Source organism: Aedes albopictus, chromosome 3 (assembly GCF_035046485.1).
Source record: "Aedes albopictus strain Foshan chromosome 3, AalbF5, whole genome shotgun sequence".
Classification (NCBI taxonomy): Eukaryota; Metazoa; Arthropoda; class Insecta; order Diptera; family Culicidae; genus Aedes; species Aedes albopictus.
Window position 1 is genome coordinate 116,454,105 of NC_085138.1, and position 19,152 is coordinate 116,473,256.

Sequence of the window (19,152 nt, forward strand, 5' to 3'; positions counted from 1 at the left end):
TTGCGTCAAAACAACTTAAAAGAGAAAAAGAAGAATTTGTAATAGAGACAAAGAAGAGTAAAATAAATGTAGTGCTAAGAATGTAGTCACAGACAAACAAACGTAACACCTTGAACGATTTTCATGGAAATCCATCGCTCAGTTCACACTATCATCACCTGGTGGAAAAGTTGCACGAATCACTGTGTTGTGCAATATTGTCAACAGAAGGCGGTAGTGTGAAATGTCAAACGCATAGAAAAACGATGCGCACGCCTCTGGTTGTGACAGTCACAGCAATGAAAATTTAAAGTGATCGTTAAATGCGTGGTCGATGGAAATTTCACAAGTGTTACGTCTGTTTGTCTGTGATGTAGTCGTCAGTGCCCTGATCACCTTTTTTCCACCGAAGAATTGGCCCTTGCCAAGTTCCCTCCCGTGAAGTGATGCTTCCCCTGTTGGCCCTTGCCAAACCAGGTTGTGTCCGCCATTTTTCGACCTCCGATTCCCAGAGGATTGGCCCTTGCCAGTCCTTGCGCTTCTCGCGAGTGTTCCCCCCAAAAACTAAAGTGATACATACACGCTAAGATCAGTTTACCTATTTTTCTAAAATATGGGTAATTTTTATTCAAATTTGCGTAAACTTTACGCAAATATGGGTAAATAAAACTCATATTTTGAAAAAGTGCACAACCTCATTTATAGGTAATATTAACCCATATTTGGGTTACAATTACTCATATTTGTGTCCACATTACCCATATTTAAGTTTTGTTAACCTATATTTGAGTATCATTTACGCATATTTGCGGTTGTGCACTTTTTGGAAAAAAAAAGGTAAACTGATCTAAGCGTGTACAGTCCGCTGCAGTTCGACCCACCCTGATGGTATGCACGCTAAGGTCAGTTTACCTATTTTTCTAAAATATGGGTAAATTTTACTCAAATATGCGTAAACTTTACGCAAATATGAGTAAATAAAACTCATATTTTGGAAAAGTGCACATTCGCATTTATGGGTAATATTTACCCATATTTGGGTTACAATTACTCATATTTAGGTACACACTACCCATATTTGAGTCTTGTTTACCTATATTTGAGTATCATTTACGCATATTTGCGGTTGTGCACTTTTTGGAAAAAAGGTAAACTGAGCTTAGCGTGTGGGTTCGAACATGGTAAAAAATATGAAATTATTTCATATTTGGGTTCCGTGTATTTTTTATATGCTTTCTCCGTGCACGAATCAATGATGAGCAAGTGAATCACGTTTGGAAATATTTCAATCTTGACAGATGTCAAATCGGTTATAGGGTGACCATCGGTGTGCCAAAATCAAGTTGGTTTTTTTCTCTTGCACGAGAAAAGGATGGCAAAACGACGACGTGACGTTTGACAAAAGAAACATCATCGCGTTTTTCTTTTCAAATGTGCTGCTGCGAAAAAAATAGAGAGCTCATTTTTCGCGAAAAATACCCATTTTTTGGTAAGTTGTGGCTTATATTTATCGTCGTTGCAAACTTTTCCTACTAGTGAAGTTAATAAAAGTGGAATTCTTGAAAATTGCTTCGTCTAAAGTACGATTTTCTCGTTTCCATTCCAGGGCCAGAACTGACGTGAGCTGTGCTTGAGCAAAAAAAAAAAAAGTGAACAAAAGAAGCAAAAAATCAAGGTGAAGAAGACGGACGGCGACGTACGATTAGAGCGCAATAAATATAAACTAAAATCATTTTTTGAAGGCGATGAGTGTGGACACGTACGATGGGGTGGTCAATTCCCAAACGTTGACGTTCCTGGACACCGAGGAGAACGATCTAATCGGAGCGGATACCCAGGGAACGGACTATGATTTTCGCGACTTTACGATTCCGTCGCAGAGCCAAACGTTGGCCTCGCAGTTCGATCACTTGGGTGCCGGAGCTGCTAGTCAGGTGAGGTTCATTTTGGTGTAAATAGTTGCTATCTGTTGGGAGCGTCCTAACTGGGCTTGTTACCTACTCAACTGAGTACATATTCTGTGTTGACTTCCACGGTTATATCCTGATAGCTGCCTTCTTTACACAGACGCTTACCGTAAAGCGTGTTCAGATGAAAATATCGCTTCATTTAACGATAGTTTCATCAGATTACTACAATGGTGTAGTTGCGAAATTCAACGTTACAAAGGCTTCTGATGGACAAAGCCAGATAGTCATTCAAAATTTAAATAGAAGTAGTCGCAAAAAAGCCCAAAATTTTACCCTATAAATAGCGGTATACTGCCGTGAATCGCATATCAGTCCCATCTTTGCTGGATTTCCTATGCAAATGGGACAAGTATGCGATTCATGGCAGTATAGTTCAAAATTGTGACGTGCTGGTTTAAATATTTATTTATTTATTTATTTCTTCCAACGTCTTCAACAATGAAGTTGTACAGACTGAATTACCTTATATCTAGTTAATACTTAATTCTAAAAAACACAGCATTATAATCGGTATTTACAACATTCAAACAAATTCAATATTACATTCAAAAACCAAATTAAATCAACATATAAGTACAACATCACATGACACAAATCATTCACGGTTTCCAAACGTTTCTCTGCCGATGACGAAACTCTCTAAATTTGATTCCATCAGGCCATGTTGACACGCGCAGGGCAGGATCTTTATATTCCCATTTCAGGACAACTTGAAAAGAAATGTAGTCCAAAAGCCTGCAGTCCGTTCGACTCGATACTAGTTTTACAATTCTTATACAGTCTCCGGTTGATGCGCCTAGACATCGACACACCAACCTTTCGATATCGCTTTCGGTGGTGGCATTGTCGATATTCGATAACAGCAACGAAAAAGAATGATCGTTTGATTCGGCATACAAACACTCATTTAACTCAGGCTGGTCATGGTCAGTAGCATTGGCATTGTCATCAGTTGGTTTACGTTTTATTGAAGCAGGAACAACAGGAATGGAATGATGCACAGACATATTCGGCGAAAACGATTCGTTCGGGATAAAACGCTGTAGGGTGTCCGCGATGAGAGATACTTGAGATTTCAACTCGGCTATCTCGGTGTGAAGAGTTGTATCATTCGGCGTTTCGGATTTATTATAAGACTGCTTCCATTCAATAAATGCGTGCGAGCAGTCGCCACACATCCACATGAAACCTCGTGATTGCGCCCGAAGATCCTCCTTTCTAACACAAGCACATGATAAATGATAGGCTTTTGCACACGGTCCAGCACACACTAGTCCAAGTTCAGTGTATATGACAACTGAACACTTTTTGCACAGAACCAATTCTTCGCCAATTGTAGAACTTTTCTCAGTCAATCTTGCAGACGGTAGATTGCAGATTGCGAAATTATTTATTGGGAATTAGTCGGAATAGGAGCTACCTCACAAACGGAACGCGATTCCAGCAATTGTTTCGCCACTATACTTGAGAAAATCACGGATATATTCGGCGGGAATGAATTCGGTGACACAACAGCTCAACACGTCAACAGCACTGAACCCGGATTCGGATTCAGCGGCCCAAAATCTGTCTGAAACACATAAGTTTGCTCTTGAGACAGACCAATAGTTAATTTTTGTTTCGCAGTGTAATCAGTTTGATACGCTACTTCTGTTGGAGGTTGTTCATCGCCACTTGGAAGTGAATAACGACTATTAACGTATTTTTGTCTGATGCCACGACAGCAGTATCATCCGCAAAAATAGCGTAGCGTACGTCAGAAGTGAGGGCGTTAGAGAAGAATTGGACTCAGGATTGATTTTTGGGGCACATCAAAGGGCATGTTGTAAGCGCTGGAGTTCGCACCATTCACAGCAACCATGAAAGTTCGATTTGAAAGGAATGATTGCGCAGTCTTCATCAGGTTTTGCTGCAAATTCGAGCGGAAGAGTTTGTATACGACGGTGTCTTGCCACACAGAGTCGTCAGCTTTTTATACGTCGAGAAAAAAAACATACCACCCGATTTGCCCGTTAAAAATCCGTGTTTTACCTTTAGTGTGATGCAAGCAAGTTGGTGCACCGTTGAGTGTAGTTTTTTTTTCGAACCGAACTGCTCCGCTGGAATAACTTCTACCATCTTCAGATGATTACCTTTTACTTGATATCTGGTTTGGTTATGGCACGCGTTGAAGACTTTAGTCAAAATGACCAATCAGTTGCTTAAGACACGTGTTCCAAATTTCATCCTGCCCGGGAGATTTCTATTTTTTAACGTGTGGTCGATTGATTTCACTGGTTTTATTAGGGCAGCGTTAGGAACGGGATAGCTATGAACCATGAACTCCACAGGAGTGAACAAGTTGCTTAATGACGGTTTCCCTGGACGACGAAAGATTCTGTTTCGTGATGCTGCTTAACCCTCTACTTCCTATGGTTGGAATGAGTGTTGGTGGTCGGCCATTGGATTGGGGATGTTTTCCGAGATTATAATCTCCGCAAAATAAACACGAGAACTTAGCGTAATTCAGCGGTAAATTATAATTCTCTAATGAAAAATAGTTGCGGATACAAAAAGAAGGTAAACAAATTTAGAGCTATACATATTTTAACAAGATTCATATTTGTATTGAGTTGTCCAAAAAATGTCTCACGAAACCTAATGCAAGCCTATCCATATACGTGAGAACAAAAGATGTTTACAAAGTTCTTACAGATAGATTAACACGGGAAATCTGAACACAAACCACTACCACACAGGAATTTGGATTGGTCAATACACTGAAGTTTTTTTTTTTTACGACGGTAATGTAACCGCGTAAAAAACCGCGTTATTTTAAAAAACGTAAAAAACCGCGTTATTTCAAAAACCGCGTTTTTTCAAAAAACGTCGTAAAAAAAGTCAAGTCACGTTAGATGTGATCCTGAGTATTTTGCGCGTGTTTTTGAAATAAAACTCGGTTTTTTACGACGGGTTTTGAAATACCGGGGATTTTTTTTGCGACGTTTTTTTTTTTTTTAAATAACCGCGTAAAAAAACTTCAGTGTACATATATGGAAATAGGATAATCAATTTTAGACTTACGTTTAGTTCTTTTAATAAGTTCACCTGTTTTCAATGGTGTCGTTCAGTGTGTGGATTTTTATCGCGAACCACTGAATGGTCCATGCTCAGCAAGTGATACATTCGCGAATGTAACATTTCATGAACCAACATGATCGGGAACGCTCCCCGAAATGCTGTTCATTCTCTTGCCCGGTTCGATACGAGAGCGCAATCAAGAGAGAAGATGCTCGATGACGCTAATGAAAGCGATGCATTCGGTAAGAATATTTTATTGCCATAATTCTTTTTTTATTGTGACTACACAACCTGCAACGTCATGAATACAGTTAAATTAAATAGTATTTCACGTTTTTAAAGCGAAAACGCATTAAATACTGATGAAAATAACGATTATTCACAGTTGCCCCAAGCCAACGATGAGCGATCATCGGTAAGTGTTACACTTAGCGATGCCCGCTCATCGCCGCAGCTTGTTTATATCGGAGTATCCTCTTTGTGTTCCTTCGTGAACCATGCGACTCGACGAGAGAACATACACCGCTTGGTAATTGAAACAGAACCAACAGAAGGGAAGAAAAACTGCCGAGTGGTTCACTGATCACTTTTTCGTCCAAACACTGGTGTCGTTTGTCGAATTCTAATAATTTTATTGTTTTTAGTTTAGAAATAATCCAATTTAGTTCCCTGTCCAAGAGTGATGGGTTTGACGATGGCTTATCAAGCGTCGTCATATAGTGAAAATGTGTTTAAATAATTTCAATTTTAGTCTTTTATAATTATAGATTAGCTAAATTAAATATAGTAACGAAAATTAGTGAAATAGTAAATGGAATAGTATTTGAAAGTAATTAGGTTTTGAATTAAAGCATTTCTTTACAAAATTAAACTAAAATAGAATCTGAATAATCATACCATTGCTTTATTGACTTTAATTTAAACGCTTGATTTGTCATGCCTCCAGCATACGCTTAATCGCTGTCGCATGATCTAACAACAGTTGATTACGCGCAGTGCTGGGGGGACCGACAGGGCTTATTACCAGTCTATACTAACCCTCTAACTACTAACAAGACTGGGAAGCCAACGATCACTCATTGCACTTTTGATAGTAGTATTAGTAGTAGTAGTTAGTAGTAGTAGTAAGAGTAGTAGTAATAGTAATAGTAGCAGCATTTTATTAACAAGTTGATTCGTACTATTCTTTTTCACTTCTTCGAAATTATTTTTATAGCAACTATAAACTCAGGAGTGGATAGCATAACGACATTGATTGCAGCAGGGTCCAACCTTATTATGTAATGCAAGAGTGCATGTGGGATGTCTCTGCATTACTTATATCTTCTAATTAAGACAGGGCAGAGTGATAAGAAAATCGCATTAGTGAATGAACAATTTAGAAACTAAATTTTAGATGTTGAATGCTGTTCACTCAAGAAGTTCACTGGTGCAGGTAGAAAAAAACTTTTGAATCTCTCTATTTCTTAGCATAGTAACAAGAAACTACAGTCGACTCTCCACATGTCGATGTTCTACATCTCGATACCTCTCCCTATCTCGATGATTTGGTCGGTCCCTTCAATCTGCATACATTTTAACTCTCTATATGTCGATCTCTCTTTATCTCGATATCTCCCTATCTCGATGCGATCTAGCTCGTTTTTGTTCTAGATTTACTCTCCGTATGTCGATATGTCCATTTTCACAGGCTGCTAGACCAAGTTTTTTAGGAGCAAAATATTCTGGTTTTTCCTAGTAACCGAAGCTTTTTCAATCTAGTGTGCATTACAAATTGGTTCTACAATTCGATCTCTCCCTATCTCGATGGTCCCTTCAATATCGAGATGTAGAGAGTCAACTGTATATTTAAAACTGAATATAAATTATGCTCTCTATGATGCTCAACAATGTTATAAACAGAATACTAAAATTTCCGGGCCGCCAATTTGTGGAGTTTGGCGGCCCACTGTCTTCTTGTCATTTCAGGTTCATTTTCTACAACGCGTGGCTACAAAGAGTGAACAATACCATCGTCTAGGGGGCATTTTGGAGCTAAATTCGGTGAGTCTGTTCCATTATATTTACGCTGTCATTATTTTAAATTCACCATGGATAGTTGCGGCCTTTTTTTACATGCATATTGTTATGCATCTGTTTGTGCACATTTGTTGTTACCCATCTTTCGTGTATTTACTCAACTAGCACTGTAAAGTTCGTCACTTCGAGTGTCGGCCTAAATTCTTAGTATTCATTTCATTAACTACTATTGTTGTACAGTCCACATATTTGATGTTGCCACGATGGGAGAGCACGTTGAGCACCGGTTTATCCACATCTGCTAGAGCTTTTGGCTGGGGGTGGGTCTGGTTTGCAAGTTTAGCGGGGGCCTACCACAATTTGGGAGTGTGAGGGGGGGGGATCTCTGCATTGAACTCACTACTCATCAATTCCGTGGGGAATCTAGAAGAGACAATTGACGATAAGATTCGAAAAAAGCTTGCAGTTGGGAACTAGACTAAAATAGTGGCCGATAGAAAACAACGCGCTAGACAGCATAATTATTCATTTTTTTAAATATTTACCCATAGGCTTTTCGCCGGTTGGCAGTATAGTATTTAGCTGTGTACGAAGATACGGATTAGTTGGTGTACAGATGACAGGGTTCTCACGGGAAGTGCTTCAAGCGAGGCTTACATAACAACTGACAATAAAGAAACCTATTTTCCTTGACTTTCTACGCAATGGACATCTGACCGAACACACGTGTTTTCGTTAATCTCCTAGGCATTATTAAGACATGACGTATGTGCATGACGGAACAACTAGCAGGACACAGTTCCAGACGTCTCTTTTTAATAACGATATTCAGCATATTTCCAATAAAACTGCACTTCAATAAAGCAAAGACTAAAACTGCTATGATAGAACAGATCAGAATGACTTAATTGACTTATTGACTACATATTGGAGATCTACTTCGAATAACTGACAAATTGACAAGAACCTAACTAAATACATGGACCATACTACAAAAAAAAAACAATTGACAAAAAGAAAAAAGGGAAAACTTTTATTAAAACTATTTTTGTTCAACGCAGGCCAAAACAGTGTCGACTTGGGCCACGATATGCCTACGTACTTCTGTGTGTTGAAACAAAAATAGAGGCTCATAGAAGCAAACGTAGGGAAAGGGTGCGGTGTTAGAACATAAGCACAGTGTGCTACCGCCGTAATCACTATGAAAAAAAAAAAAAAAAAGAAATAATCCAATTTAGTTTACTGTTTAGCTTAGTTGGCATGAATATTTGGTTAGGATAGAAGTAGCACAATAGTATCTTCACAGCAAGTACATAAGTGTTTAACCCTTTATAAGGCAGTGGCAACTATATTGCCACCTTATACACATATTTTTTTCTGTTCGTTTAGAAATGTTTTACAACTTCTGTTTTAACTGATGGGCACATTAGGCCTTTGTGAACACTCGTGATTTTTTTGAGCCATCACAAATATGAATGGGCTTTTTTAGAACAAAATGTCTCTAAAAAAAACTGCCATTTTTGAGTGCATAAAGGTTTATAAGCTCGAATTTCTGCTGTGGTGAGCGAATTGGAAATCGAATGATGAGGAATGAGAGGCCTAAGTTCCTTTTACTTGTGGACAACATTTCAACTTGATTGCTTCATTACTTTTAGAAACTCAGCCTTTTGAAAAAATGTACTATAATGGAACGTCCATAAATTACGTCACGCTTTTAGGGTGAGGGGGGGGGGGGGGGTCAGAAAAGTGTGACGACCCTTACAGAGGTCTCATACAAAAAGTGTGACATAGGGGGGAGGGGGGGGGTTGAAAATAGGCAATTTTTGCGTGACGTAATTTATGGACGTTCCCTAATAAATGGGCATGTACTAAAATTGCCATATCGTCGAAAATAGTTGACCAATCGAGTTCAAATACACACATGTAACTCATGAATATTAGGGCAACAACCTATTAAAAAATCAGCATAATTGATAAACGCATCACAAAATAACATTTCAAACTTTGTTGACAAAAAGTTAAAATTGAGACCATTTTTTTTCATACAAAATCGACCATCGAATTTTTTGAAAATAAAAACGTTTTTGTTCATTACACCACATGTACTTTATATTCCAATGAAGAACAAGTGGATTCCGTGCCTGGTTCTCTCGGCCTTATAAAGGGTTAATAATTAATTTTAAGAGATAACACTGATCAAATACAGTATAGGTTTTGAAATAAATTGTCCTTTATCCTTTTGTAATAACTGCAAATGTGTCTCAAGTTCCTTTCGGCCGGCACGCTAGTATTTCATTGGTATTTCGACTAGTTTTCATTCAATAATGGTGTTAAGTTGAATCAAACTATGTTATTGTCCTTAGCATTAGTGGTAGCAACTATGACCATACGAAATAATCTATGAGATTTAGATTGGGTTAAGTACGGAGTCATTATATGTATCTTGATCTTTATAATTGCAAAAATTTTCCCTGTGCCCGTTCAAATGCATTTTGTTGTGTAAAAAAGCAAGGCTGCGTCATATCTCAGTTCAACCCATAATTATCTTTTCCAAAACTTGATTATAATCCAATTGTGGCAAACTTTGTCTAATATATTTATGCTTTTTTCATAGAAACAAGCACAAGTTTATTATACAAATTTATTATTATACAGTGTATCAAACAATTGTCCGTACAGCAATTTTTTGATCAAAATAATTTTTCATTCAAATGATCATATTTTTTATATACGTCAATCAAATACGCTGAAATTTTAATCAATCAAAAATCATATATTGAAGCTCCATTGGTAAAATTTTGAGCGAGATGGAATAAATTTTCTGAAAGTTATAAAACTTTTAGTAAAACTTATAATATTTTTAAACACATTTTTAAAACATTTATCTCAATATGTACTCGATGAAACTTTTCCCATTTTTTGTGATACAGCTTATACCTAAGGCTTTTATTTGCAGCTACGTTTGAGGTTTTATATTCACTACAAAAAATATGAAAAATCTGTCATTTGGAAATATATCATATTTTGATCAATAAAAGTGCCAAGTGTTTTCAACGTTTTTAAACTCTCTTACGGCCGATTTCTTCACCTCGGCTTAACCGGTAAGCCAGGCTTACCCATACAGTTAAACCTGGCTTAACGCTTAAGCCAGGTTTAACTATATGGGTAAGCCTGGCTTACCGGTTAAGCCGAGGTGAAGAAATCGACCCTTAATGTAATATTTTTATACAAGACCTACTAAACTACATATGAAGAGCATATGTAGTTTAGTATACTAGTTGCATAAAAATATCATAGTCTAATCGTGTTCAAAGGCCAAAAAATGATTTTTGAAAAAAGTGTTGTTTTTGAGTCGATTTTGAACCGTCGGGGTAATATGAGCACCCTATTTTCAATAAAGAATTTATATCGCCTAATGCAATACAAACTTAATATGCTTCGCTTGATGTTGAATCATATAGTATCAGCTTGAAGTGTACAGAAAACAAACTAATTTGAAAGATATTTAAACAAGAGAAGTCTTATGAGATGTTTTTGTTCAGCCCTCGTCGGGGTAATTTGGCCAACAATTTTAAATTTTATTTTTCTAATTTACTATGAGACTAAATTACTTCTTTCTAATGTTTCAATCGCTTCAATATCAGGCCAGTATTGGAGTTCCTAGGTGGATTTTCAAAAATTACTAGATTTTAGGTGATTTTCCAGTGGTGCTCAAATTGTCCCATTGGCCAAATTACCCCGACTACCCCTATAAAACCTCAAAAGTAGCTGCATATGAAAACCTTAGGTATCAGCTGTAAAACACAAAAAAAATGAAAAAGTTTCATCGAGTAAAAACTGAGATATAATGTTTTAAAAATTTTGATTGCCGTTAAAAAAGTTATGAACATTTGAATGAAAAATTATTTTGACCATAAAATTGCTGTAGGGACAATTGTTTAATACACTGTATCATCACTGAAATAGTAGTGTAAAGCTCTTGCCTATTATTATAGTTAGTATAATATAGTATAGTGAGATGTAAACTCAAAATTCAACGTTTTAGACTGTTGTAGCATTAGCAACTTTTCGAAAATTTTTCTAGCGTACCGGAGCTAACAAACCTTACATACATCTGAGGCTTATAAAAAAGTGAAAAAAGACGTTGTTCAAAACCATATGCTGTATTTGATCAGTGGTATATGACCTTTTAAAAAATACATTTACTTTGAAAATCTGAATTACAGATGTGAAGTAAATTCAAGCTGTATGGTGTATCCAAACTTATTGAACACCGTGTTCATCAGTTTTGAAACTACTGTAGTGGTCAATATATCTGAACATTTTGTACAAAACTACTGCTTTTTTTTCAACAATAAATGACATAACACAATAGAGCGGAAATTACATCTTTCGTTTGACAAGACAGTAACACTACTCCTCTCCTCTCTCTCTCTCTCTCCTCTTCTTGGCGTAACGTCCTCACTGGGACAAAGCCTGCTTCTCAGCGTAGTGTTCTATGAGCACTTCCACAGTTATTAACTGAGAGCTTCCTCTGCCAATGACCATTTTGCATGTGTATATCGTGTGGCAGGCACGAAGATACTCTATGCCCAAGGAAGTCAAGGAAATTTCCTTTATGAAAAGATCCTGGACCGACCGGGAATCGAACCCGTCACCCTCAGCATGGTCATGTCGAATACCCGTGCGTTTACCGCCTCGGCTATATGGGCCCTTAACAGTAACACTACCTAAGTTTGGAATCTACGGCAAATAACTGATAAATTGATGAGAGTCTAACTGACTACACAGACCTTACTACACAATTACGCAATTCTTTCATACATTAAACACATAGTAGAGATACACAAGATTGATTTACAACTACGAGATTAACAACGACTATTAAGTAACATAAATACATTTTTTTAGACTTTAGGCATAATCTTGGAAAAATTAAAAAAAACAAGTAAATGAAGTAATTAAAGTATCACAGTAGTTTGTTTAGATGGCTAATATGCCTTCGATCAGCGGATTGACGGACAGTTGGCAGCTAAGCAGGAACTTTCCACCAATACGGTTGACAACAGACAAACTCATCTGTAATGTCGTGAAGCTCGTCAGTGGGATACCAAGGGTTAAGGTTGAAAATCATTTTGAACAACTTATTTTGCTGTATCTGCAAACGCTTTCTGTGGGTCATCGCACAGTTCATCCATTCTGGGCACCCGAGCAGGAGAAAACAGCTGAAGAATAACATACTCAGGTGTGGAAAACCCAATACCTACAACCTGAATGAGTTATTAATTAGCCCTGCATAAGAGGTATAATATCTCAAAAAATAACTGGAGTGTATTCTATGCATAACTAGTGAATAATGAAATCAGGTATTGCAATAACTAAATAATAATCGACGATTTTTCTATACAAATAGCGTGTTTCGTCCAGGGCTAGGACTACGTTGTGTGGAGTATTAGAGGAGGGGGGGGGGGGCTCCAGGCGGCGACGAAGAACAAACGAATTCAAACTATTTATTTGCCATCGAGGCAGACGGCGTGTCTGCTCGATGGGGAAACGAGAAACTTATACCTAGAACATTTCGCTCGGTTGCCTTTTATAGGCAACACACAGAATGTCCCAAATACTGCACGCACTTGGACTACCTCGCATCAGCCAGTGATGACGCCGACAACGGGGCGAGATCGAACATAGCGGTTTTTCCATAACTGAATAATACCTCAAGCAGTACTCAACATCAAACCAATAAATCGTTGAGGTATTTTATCAATACCTGCATAATACCAAAGTAAGTTATTTTCAATACCAGGGTAACCGACCAATACCTTGTCTTGGTATGATACCTGACTTTGGTATGCTGCAGTTATGTGTTAGTTATTCGTTCCTGCTTGGGCAGCCATAGAATATACAGACCTTACTACAAAACAAATTTTCATACTTTCTATCGTAACCGTATCTATGTATGTATCGTAGTAACAGTCCAGGTCAGTTTGCTATAGTGGTTTCTTGGATGACACCCCATCTGTGCACGTCTGGTGAACTGCTTCAAAAAGATTATTTTGTTTCCTAACAAAGGCCTAGTTTAAAGGTTTCAGCATTATTCAGCGAACGGCTAGTAGCCTTTCAAAAAGAAAAAAAAATAGAAAAAATCTCTTTAGGTAAACCTAATTGCTAACTACTTGTTTCAATAGTGGAACTATTGATAAACAATCAAAAAACTATTGAAAAAATCGTTGATTTCGAAAATTTGGTCAGTTTGCAGTTATTTTTGTTCAAGGCGTTTTTCAGAAATGCTTTTTTGGCGTAGAAATAGTCGTTCAAAGTCATGGGAAGGAAAGGGTTAACAGTGAGATGGTTCAGGTCACCAGGCTGAATAAGGACAGGCATAGACACCATTAGAACTTTCACTGAGTTGTTCCTCGGATTCGGTCTAGTTCTCCTCTTGGCTTTCAAATCCTGCAAATGCTTGAGGCGTGCAAGGCATTCTTCAAGTTCAGGGACAAGTTGTCACTGTCAACCTGAATTAATGGGTTTATCCCTTTATCATCGACAGCTCAACGGGTTTGGCCGTCGTTTGGGCGGTTCGGACAAGCTGAAAGTGGCCGGCATAACATCGGCCATCGGTGAGTTGCAGTTCGAGGAGGATGATGCAGATGACCCGGTGGCTCAAAGTCAGGAGTTGCCACCGCATGCTTGCCGCTACTGCGGTATCCATGAGCCGAGCACGGTCGTCATGTGCAACATCTGCAAGAAGTGGTTCTGCAACGGGCGCGGCAGCACTTCGGGCTCGCATATCGTGAACCACCTGGTGAGGGCAAAGCATCGCGAAGTGACGCTGCATGGCGATGGTCCCCTCGGAGAAACGGTGCTCGAGTGTTACTCGTGCGGTGTGCGCAACGTGTTTGTGCTGGGCTTCATTCCGGCCAAGGCGGATTCGGTTGTAGTGCTGCTGTGCAGGTGAGTACCCCAATAATGTTATCCGAAATGTGGTTGCATAGAGCTCAAAAAATATGAAGTCAGTGATGAATGAAAGGCGCAGAGTGTAAAAAGAATGTTATGTGAATTAATATAAGTGATTCCACGCTATTGCCTAGAGTGACCAGTTTACAAACCATTTTTTTGTATCTTCCCGTTAATTTCAGACAACCTTGTGCTGCCCAGAATTCCATCAAGGACATGAACTGGGACCAGGAGCAGTGGAAGCCGTTGATTGCCGATCGGTGTTTCTTGTTCTGGTTGGTTAAGGTTCCCACCGAGCAGGAGCAGCTTCGTGCCAGACAGGTATCGGCTGCCCAGATCAACAAGCTGGAAGAACTATGGAAGGAGAATGTCGATGCAACGTTCCAGGACTTGGAAAAGCCAGGAATCGACAAGGAACCGGCACAAGTTCTGTTCCGGTATGTCGATGGGTACCAGTATCAAAACATTTTCGGACCACTGGTAAAGCTGGAAGCGGATTATGATAAGCGCCTGAAGGAGAGCCAAACGCAGGAAAATATAGAAATGCGTTGGGACACCGGATTGAACCGGAAGACGATTGCTTATTTTACACTAGCTAAAAACGATGGCGATATGAAGTTGATGCATGGTGATGAGCTTCGTTTGCGATATACGGGGGAGTTGCATAAGCCTTGGAGCTGCGTTGGTCATGTCATCAAAGTACCGGATAACTACGGCGAAGATGTCGGTTTGGAGCTGAAGCACAATCACCAGGCTCCGATTGAGTGTACATCCAACTTTGCGGTTGATTTTATCTGGAAGGGTACATCGTTTGATCGAATGCAAATGGCGTTGCGCAAATTCGCTGTGGATGACAATAGCGTCTCCAACTACATCTATTCGAGACTGCTGGGCCACGGTAGACCAGATGGATCCGATGATGTCACGTTCCGGATTAATAATCTTCCGAAGCACTTCAGCGCTCCGAATCTGCCGGATTTGAATCGTTCCCAGGTATACGCGGTAAAGCATGCCCTTCAACGTCCGTTGAGCTTGATCCAAGGACCTCCTGGCACCGGAAAAACGGTCACTTCCGCTACGATTGTGTACCAATTGGTGCGCTTGAATGGCGGTCCGGTTTTGGTGTGTGCCCCAAGCAACACGGCCGTGGACCAATTGACGGAGAAAATCCATCGCACCAGCTTGAAAGTCGTTCGAGTCTGCGCAAAGTCTCGAGAAGCTATCGAATCACCTGTCAGCTTCTTGGCCTTGCACAACCAGATTCGCAATATGGAACAGAATAGTGACTTGAAAAAGTTGCAGCAACTGAAAGATGAGACTGGAGAATTGAGTTCGTCCGATGAAAAACGCTATCGCACTTTGAAGAAACAGGCCGAGCGTGAGCTTCTGGAGGCGGCAGACGTTATCTGCTGTACATGTGTTGGAGCTGGTGATCCTCGACTGCAGCGCATCAAATTTAGTTCCATTCTGATCGATGAATCGATGCAATCTACCGAACCGGAATGTATGGTCCCGGTAGTTCTTGGAGCCAAGCAGCTGATTTTGGTCGGAGATCACTGCCAGCTTGGTCCCGTCGTCATGTGCAAGAAAGCGGCCAAGGCCGGGCTGTCCCAAAGTCTGTTCGAAAGATTGGTTGTGCTGGGAATCCGCCCGTTCCGCTTGGAAGTACAATACCGTATGCATCCGGAGTTGTCACAGTTTCCTTCTAATTTCTTCTACGAAGGTAGTCTACAGAATGGAGTTTGCGCCGACGAACGTAAGCTGAAGGTAGACTTCCCTTGGCCTTCACCGGATACGCCGATGTTCTTCCTGGTGACCCAAGGACAAGAAGAAATTGCAGGATCCGGCACGTCGTATCTGAATCGTACCGAAGCATCGAACGTGGAGAAAATAACGACCCGCTTTTTAAAGGCTGGAGTAAAACCGGATCAGATTGGTATCATAACACCGTACGAGGGACAGCGAGCGTACTTGGTGCAGTATATGCAGTATCAGGGATCTTTACACTCCAAGCTATACCAGGAGATTGAAATTGCTAGCGTAGACGCATTCCAAGGTCGAGAAAAGGATATCATAATCATGTCCTGTGTCCGTTCCAATGAACATCAAGGAATCGGTTTCCTGAATGATCCGAGACGTCTTAATGTGGCTCTGACTCGTGCCAAATATGGGATTATCATCGTAGGAAACCCAAAGGTATTATCCAAGCAGCAATTGTGGAACCATCTTTTGAATTTCTACAAAGACAAGAAAGTGTTGGTAGAAGGATCTTTGAATAATCTAAAGGAGTCGATGATTCAGTTTACGAAACCAAAAAAGATTGTCAACACTTTAAATCCTGGATCGCACTTTATGAACAACGTTATGTACGATGCTAAGGAAGCTGGCTATTTCGAACGCGGCCATGGTTCTGGCTTTTCCAGTAGCACTTTCGGTAATCCAGGTCCAATCGGAAGCATGATGAATGGACCCCGCAATCAACCTCTGGATGTGTTTTCCAGAACTCATGATCCCATCAGTTACATCTCACCGGATCGTGTCCAAGCAGCCATGAATAATATGCCCATTCCGGTTGGAATGTTCATGAATATGCCAAATGTTCAACCCCGCTACTTCCAGCAGCAACAAGCAGTTCAGGCAGCTAAGCAAGCTCGTCGCATCAAACCTGGTGTCATCGGAAGCAAACCCAAACCGCGCCCCATTGGACCACCATCCAATCAGATCAACACTTCTGGAGCGATTGGAACGGGTTCACTGACCCAGGGAATGTCCCAAAACATGTCCCAGCCTGGATTTAGTCTCTCGCAACAACCGGACTTCTCGCAGGATTACATGGCCGAATACCAGTCCCAAGTGGATGGACTGTTGTCGCAGGAGTCCACATTTGGACCCAGCCAATCGGCTGTAGAGCGTTTGGCATTCGACCTACCGCCAAATCAGTTCTCGCAGCCGTATTGATAGAAGGACCAGAGATGAACCAGAATGGCGTATTGTCCGCACAGGGGAATTCTGAAGGAAGCAACAAGAGCAGCAGCAGAAACAGCCAATCAGCAAAATCTACGTCTACGCCAAGTCACCAATTCGCAGTTATACCGAGTAATGAATAAAAAGCAAGCAGCAAGGTAAGAGGTGAGACCTATTACGTACGGAACACACGGCTTTAGGAGGGGGAAGGAAACCTCCCTGGCCATCGTCATCGTCGCCTCCCGTCGTCGTCTTGTCGGATCGGAAGAATCGGGCGAGGAGGAATCTGGAAAACCGAAGAGCGACTCTCATGCAACAAGCAGCAACCACTCACTGGAATAGTTTCCCTGGAACCATCAACAGCAGCAGCAACATCGGCAGCACACAGTGAAACTCAACTCCTGCAACGGAACAACGAAAAATTGAATGCTATCGATGCATTCACAGCGTGCACCGACTGGAATGTGAGTTCCTGATCCCTGTTGGAGAGGGAGGCACCGATGAAAAGCGGCTGAATAGGTTTGGGAGATGTTCCTGCGATGAATGAGTCAAGCTCTTCGAAGAATGTAAAATTCCTATTCTATTGAATCGCGAAACCAACCATCATCATCAGTTCTGTATCCTTGAGTTTCTTCAACAGATTATTTTTTATTCTTTTTCGGTTGTACTTTTCTGTTTGTTCACTGGCAAAGAGCTTTTTAGACGTGTCACCGTTTTTTTCTTGAAAGACAAAGAACAGCCTGTCGTATCCAGTGCAACGAGCAATAGTTTTATTTCGTTTTGGCGAATTGTTATATTTTTATATGACTACTACTACTACAACAATTACAAGAGCTAGTTTGGTGAGCATTTTCTTTTACGCAAACCGAGAGTAACGATTTGAAGTCAACTAATAGATCACTAAATCATAGAAATTGCTTGGAGAAGGAATGTATCTGTTCTTAGAAGCCGAAATTAAAATCATCTGTTTGATCTATTCTATTATTGAAGCAATGTTTATGTTTAGATAGAGTTCAAAAATAAATAGACCGGTTATTATTTACAAATTTACATACAACTGAAAGGATGCAACATATATACTGTCAGGTACTACCTTTTCCAAATAAATAGTTTCGTTCGGCAATCTAGTCGGGACTCATTAATTCGAAATTCCTTCGATTTGGTAAAATCAATTGTTGAGCTGATTACTCAGTGTATAGAACTTGATGACACATGACAGATCCTCGAGCGGAAAATCCTAGAGAAAACTGTTTTGAGCAATCTCGATTTCTGGTTTTATTTGCACAACAACTCACTCGATATGCGAGCTGAGATGTTTTTACTACGTCACTCCATTAAATAATAAGCCTAGTGTGGGGAAAGGTGGACCACGGCGGACTGGTCATGGAGTGGAATAACTACCGATGGCGGAGCCAGGGAATCGATCCGGATATGTATCGACATCACGCGTATATGTGAAACTGAAGCAACGAACGTACAATTTAGCGATGTTTGTTGCGCGAACCTCTACAGTGAACTACCTAATGCCTTTTGTCAAGTCCAACCATAGATGAGGAAATAGATGTCGCACTACCAACACTCATCCTCGACATCTTTTGCGCCAATTGGGGTTTTCAGGGCTTCCCAGATTATTTCATATTAGGAATCTCTGCCCAAAATTGCCAGAGAGTAAAAAATTCGGCTTTTATACTCGTGTTTGGCCAAATTCATTGTCAGCTGCCTCTCTTTTTTCATTCAATTCTCTGTCATGGATATTTTCTTGCACGTCAGAAAATATGCAATTTCTGTGAACAGTCGCACCATCCAACTTAATGAATAAATAAAGCAGATAGTTAGTGTTCCAATTAACTACAATACACAAGTTTTGTGGTGATTGGAAGTAAAATCGGGGGTTCCGGTCTAGCTGTATTTCTTAGTGAAAATTGTCAGTGACAGTCAGTGAATGAACAGTTGAGAAAATTCATTCACCAAAATGAGTTTTATTTTGATCCCTCAGTTTAGAATTATCAAAATTCACATTGAATGTACTCATTGGAAATGAAAATTTCGAACTCTGCGTATTGTATTAAAACCCGATTCGGGGTGGCCCGATTAGAATTAGTTTTCCTAGACAAAATTAAGCTATGAAAACAGAATAAATACGGGTAACAAAAAATTCAATCAGCCAAACAAAACACTGTTACCAGGATTGACTCATGACCAA

At 39.9% G+C, this 19,152-nt stretch overlaps 1 protein-coding gene across 1 annotated transcript; it reads left to right on the forward strand.

Moving 5' to 3' along the window:
* The first annotated feature begins 1,345 nt into the window (after positions 1–1,345).
* Positions 1,346–18,072, forward strand: LOC109405747 (regulator of nonsense transcripts 1 homolog). Its single transcript, XM_019678815.3, has 5 exons — positions 1,346–1,468; positions 1,586–1,654; positions 1,722–1,913; positions 13,579–13,982; positions 14,168–18,072. The coding sequence occupies exons 3-5, from the start codon at positions 1,725–1,727 to the stop codon at positions 16,941–16,943; spliced, it is 3,369 nt and encodes a 1,122-aa protein (XP_019534360.2). The 5' UTR covers positions 1,346–1,468; positions 1,586–1,654; positions 1,722–1,724; the 3' UTR covers positions 16,944–18,072.
* The last annotated feature ends 1,080 nt before the right edge of the window (positions 18,073–19,152 follow it).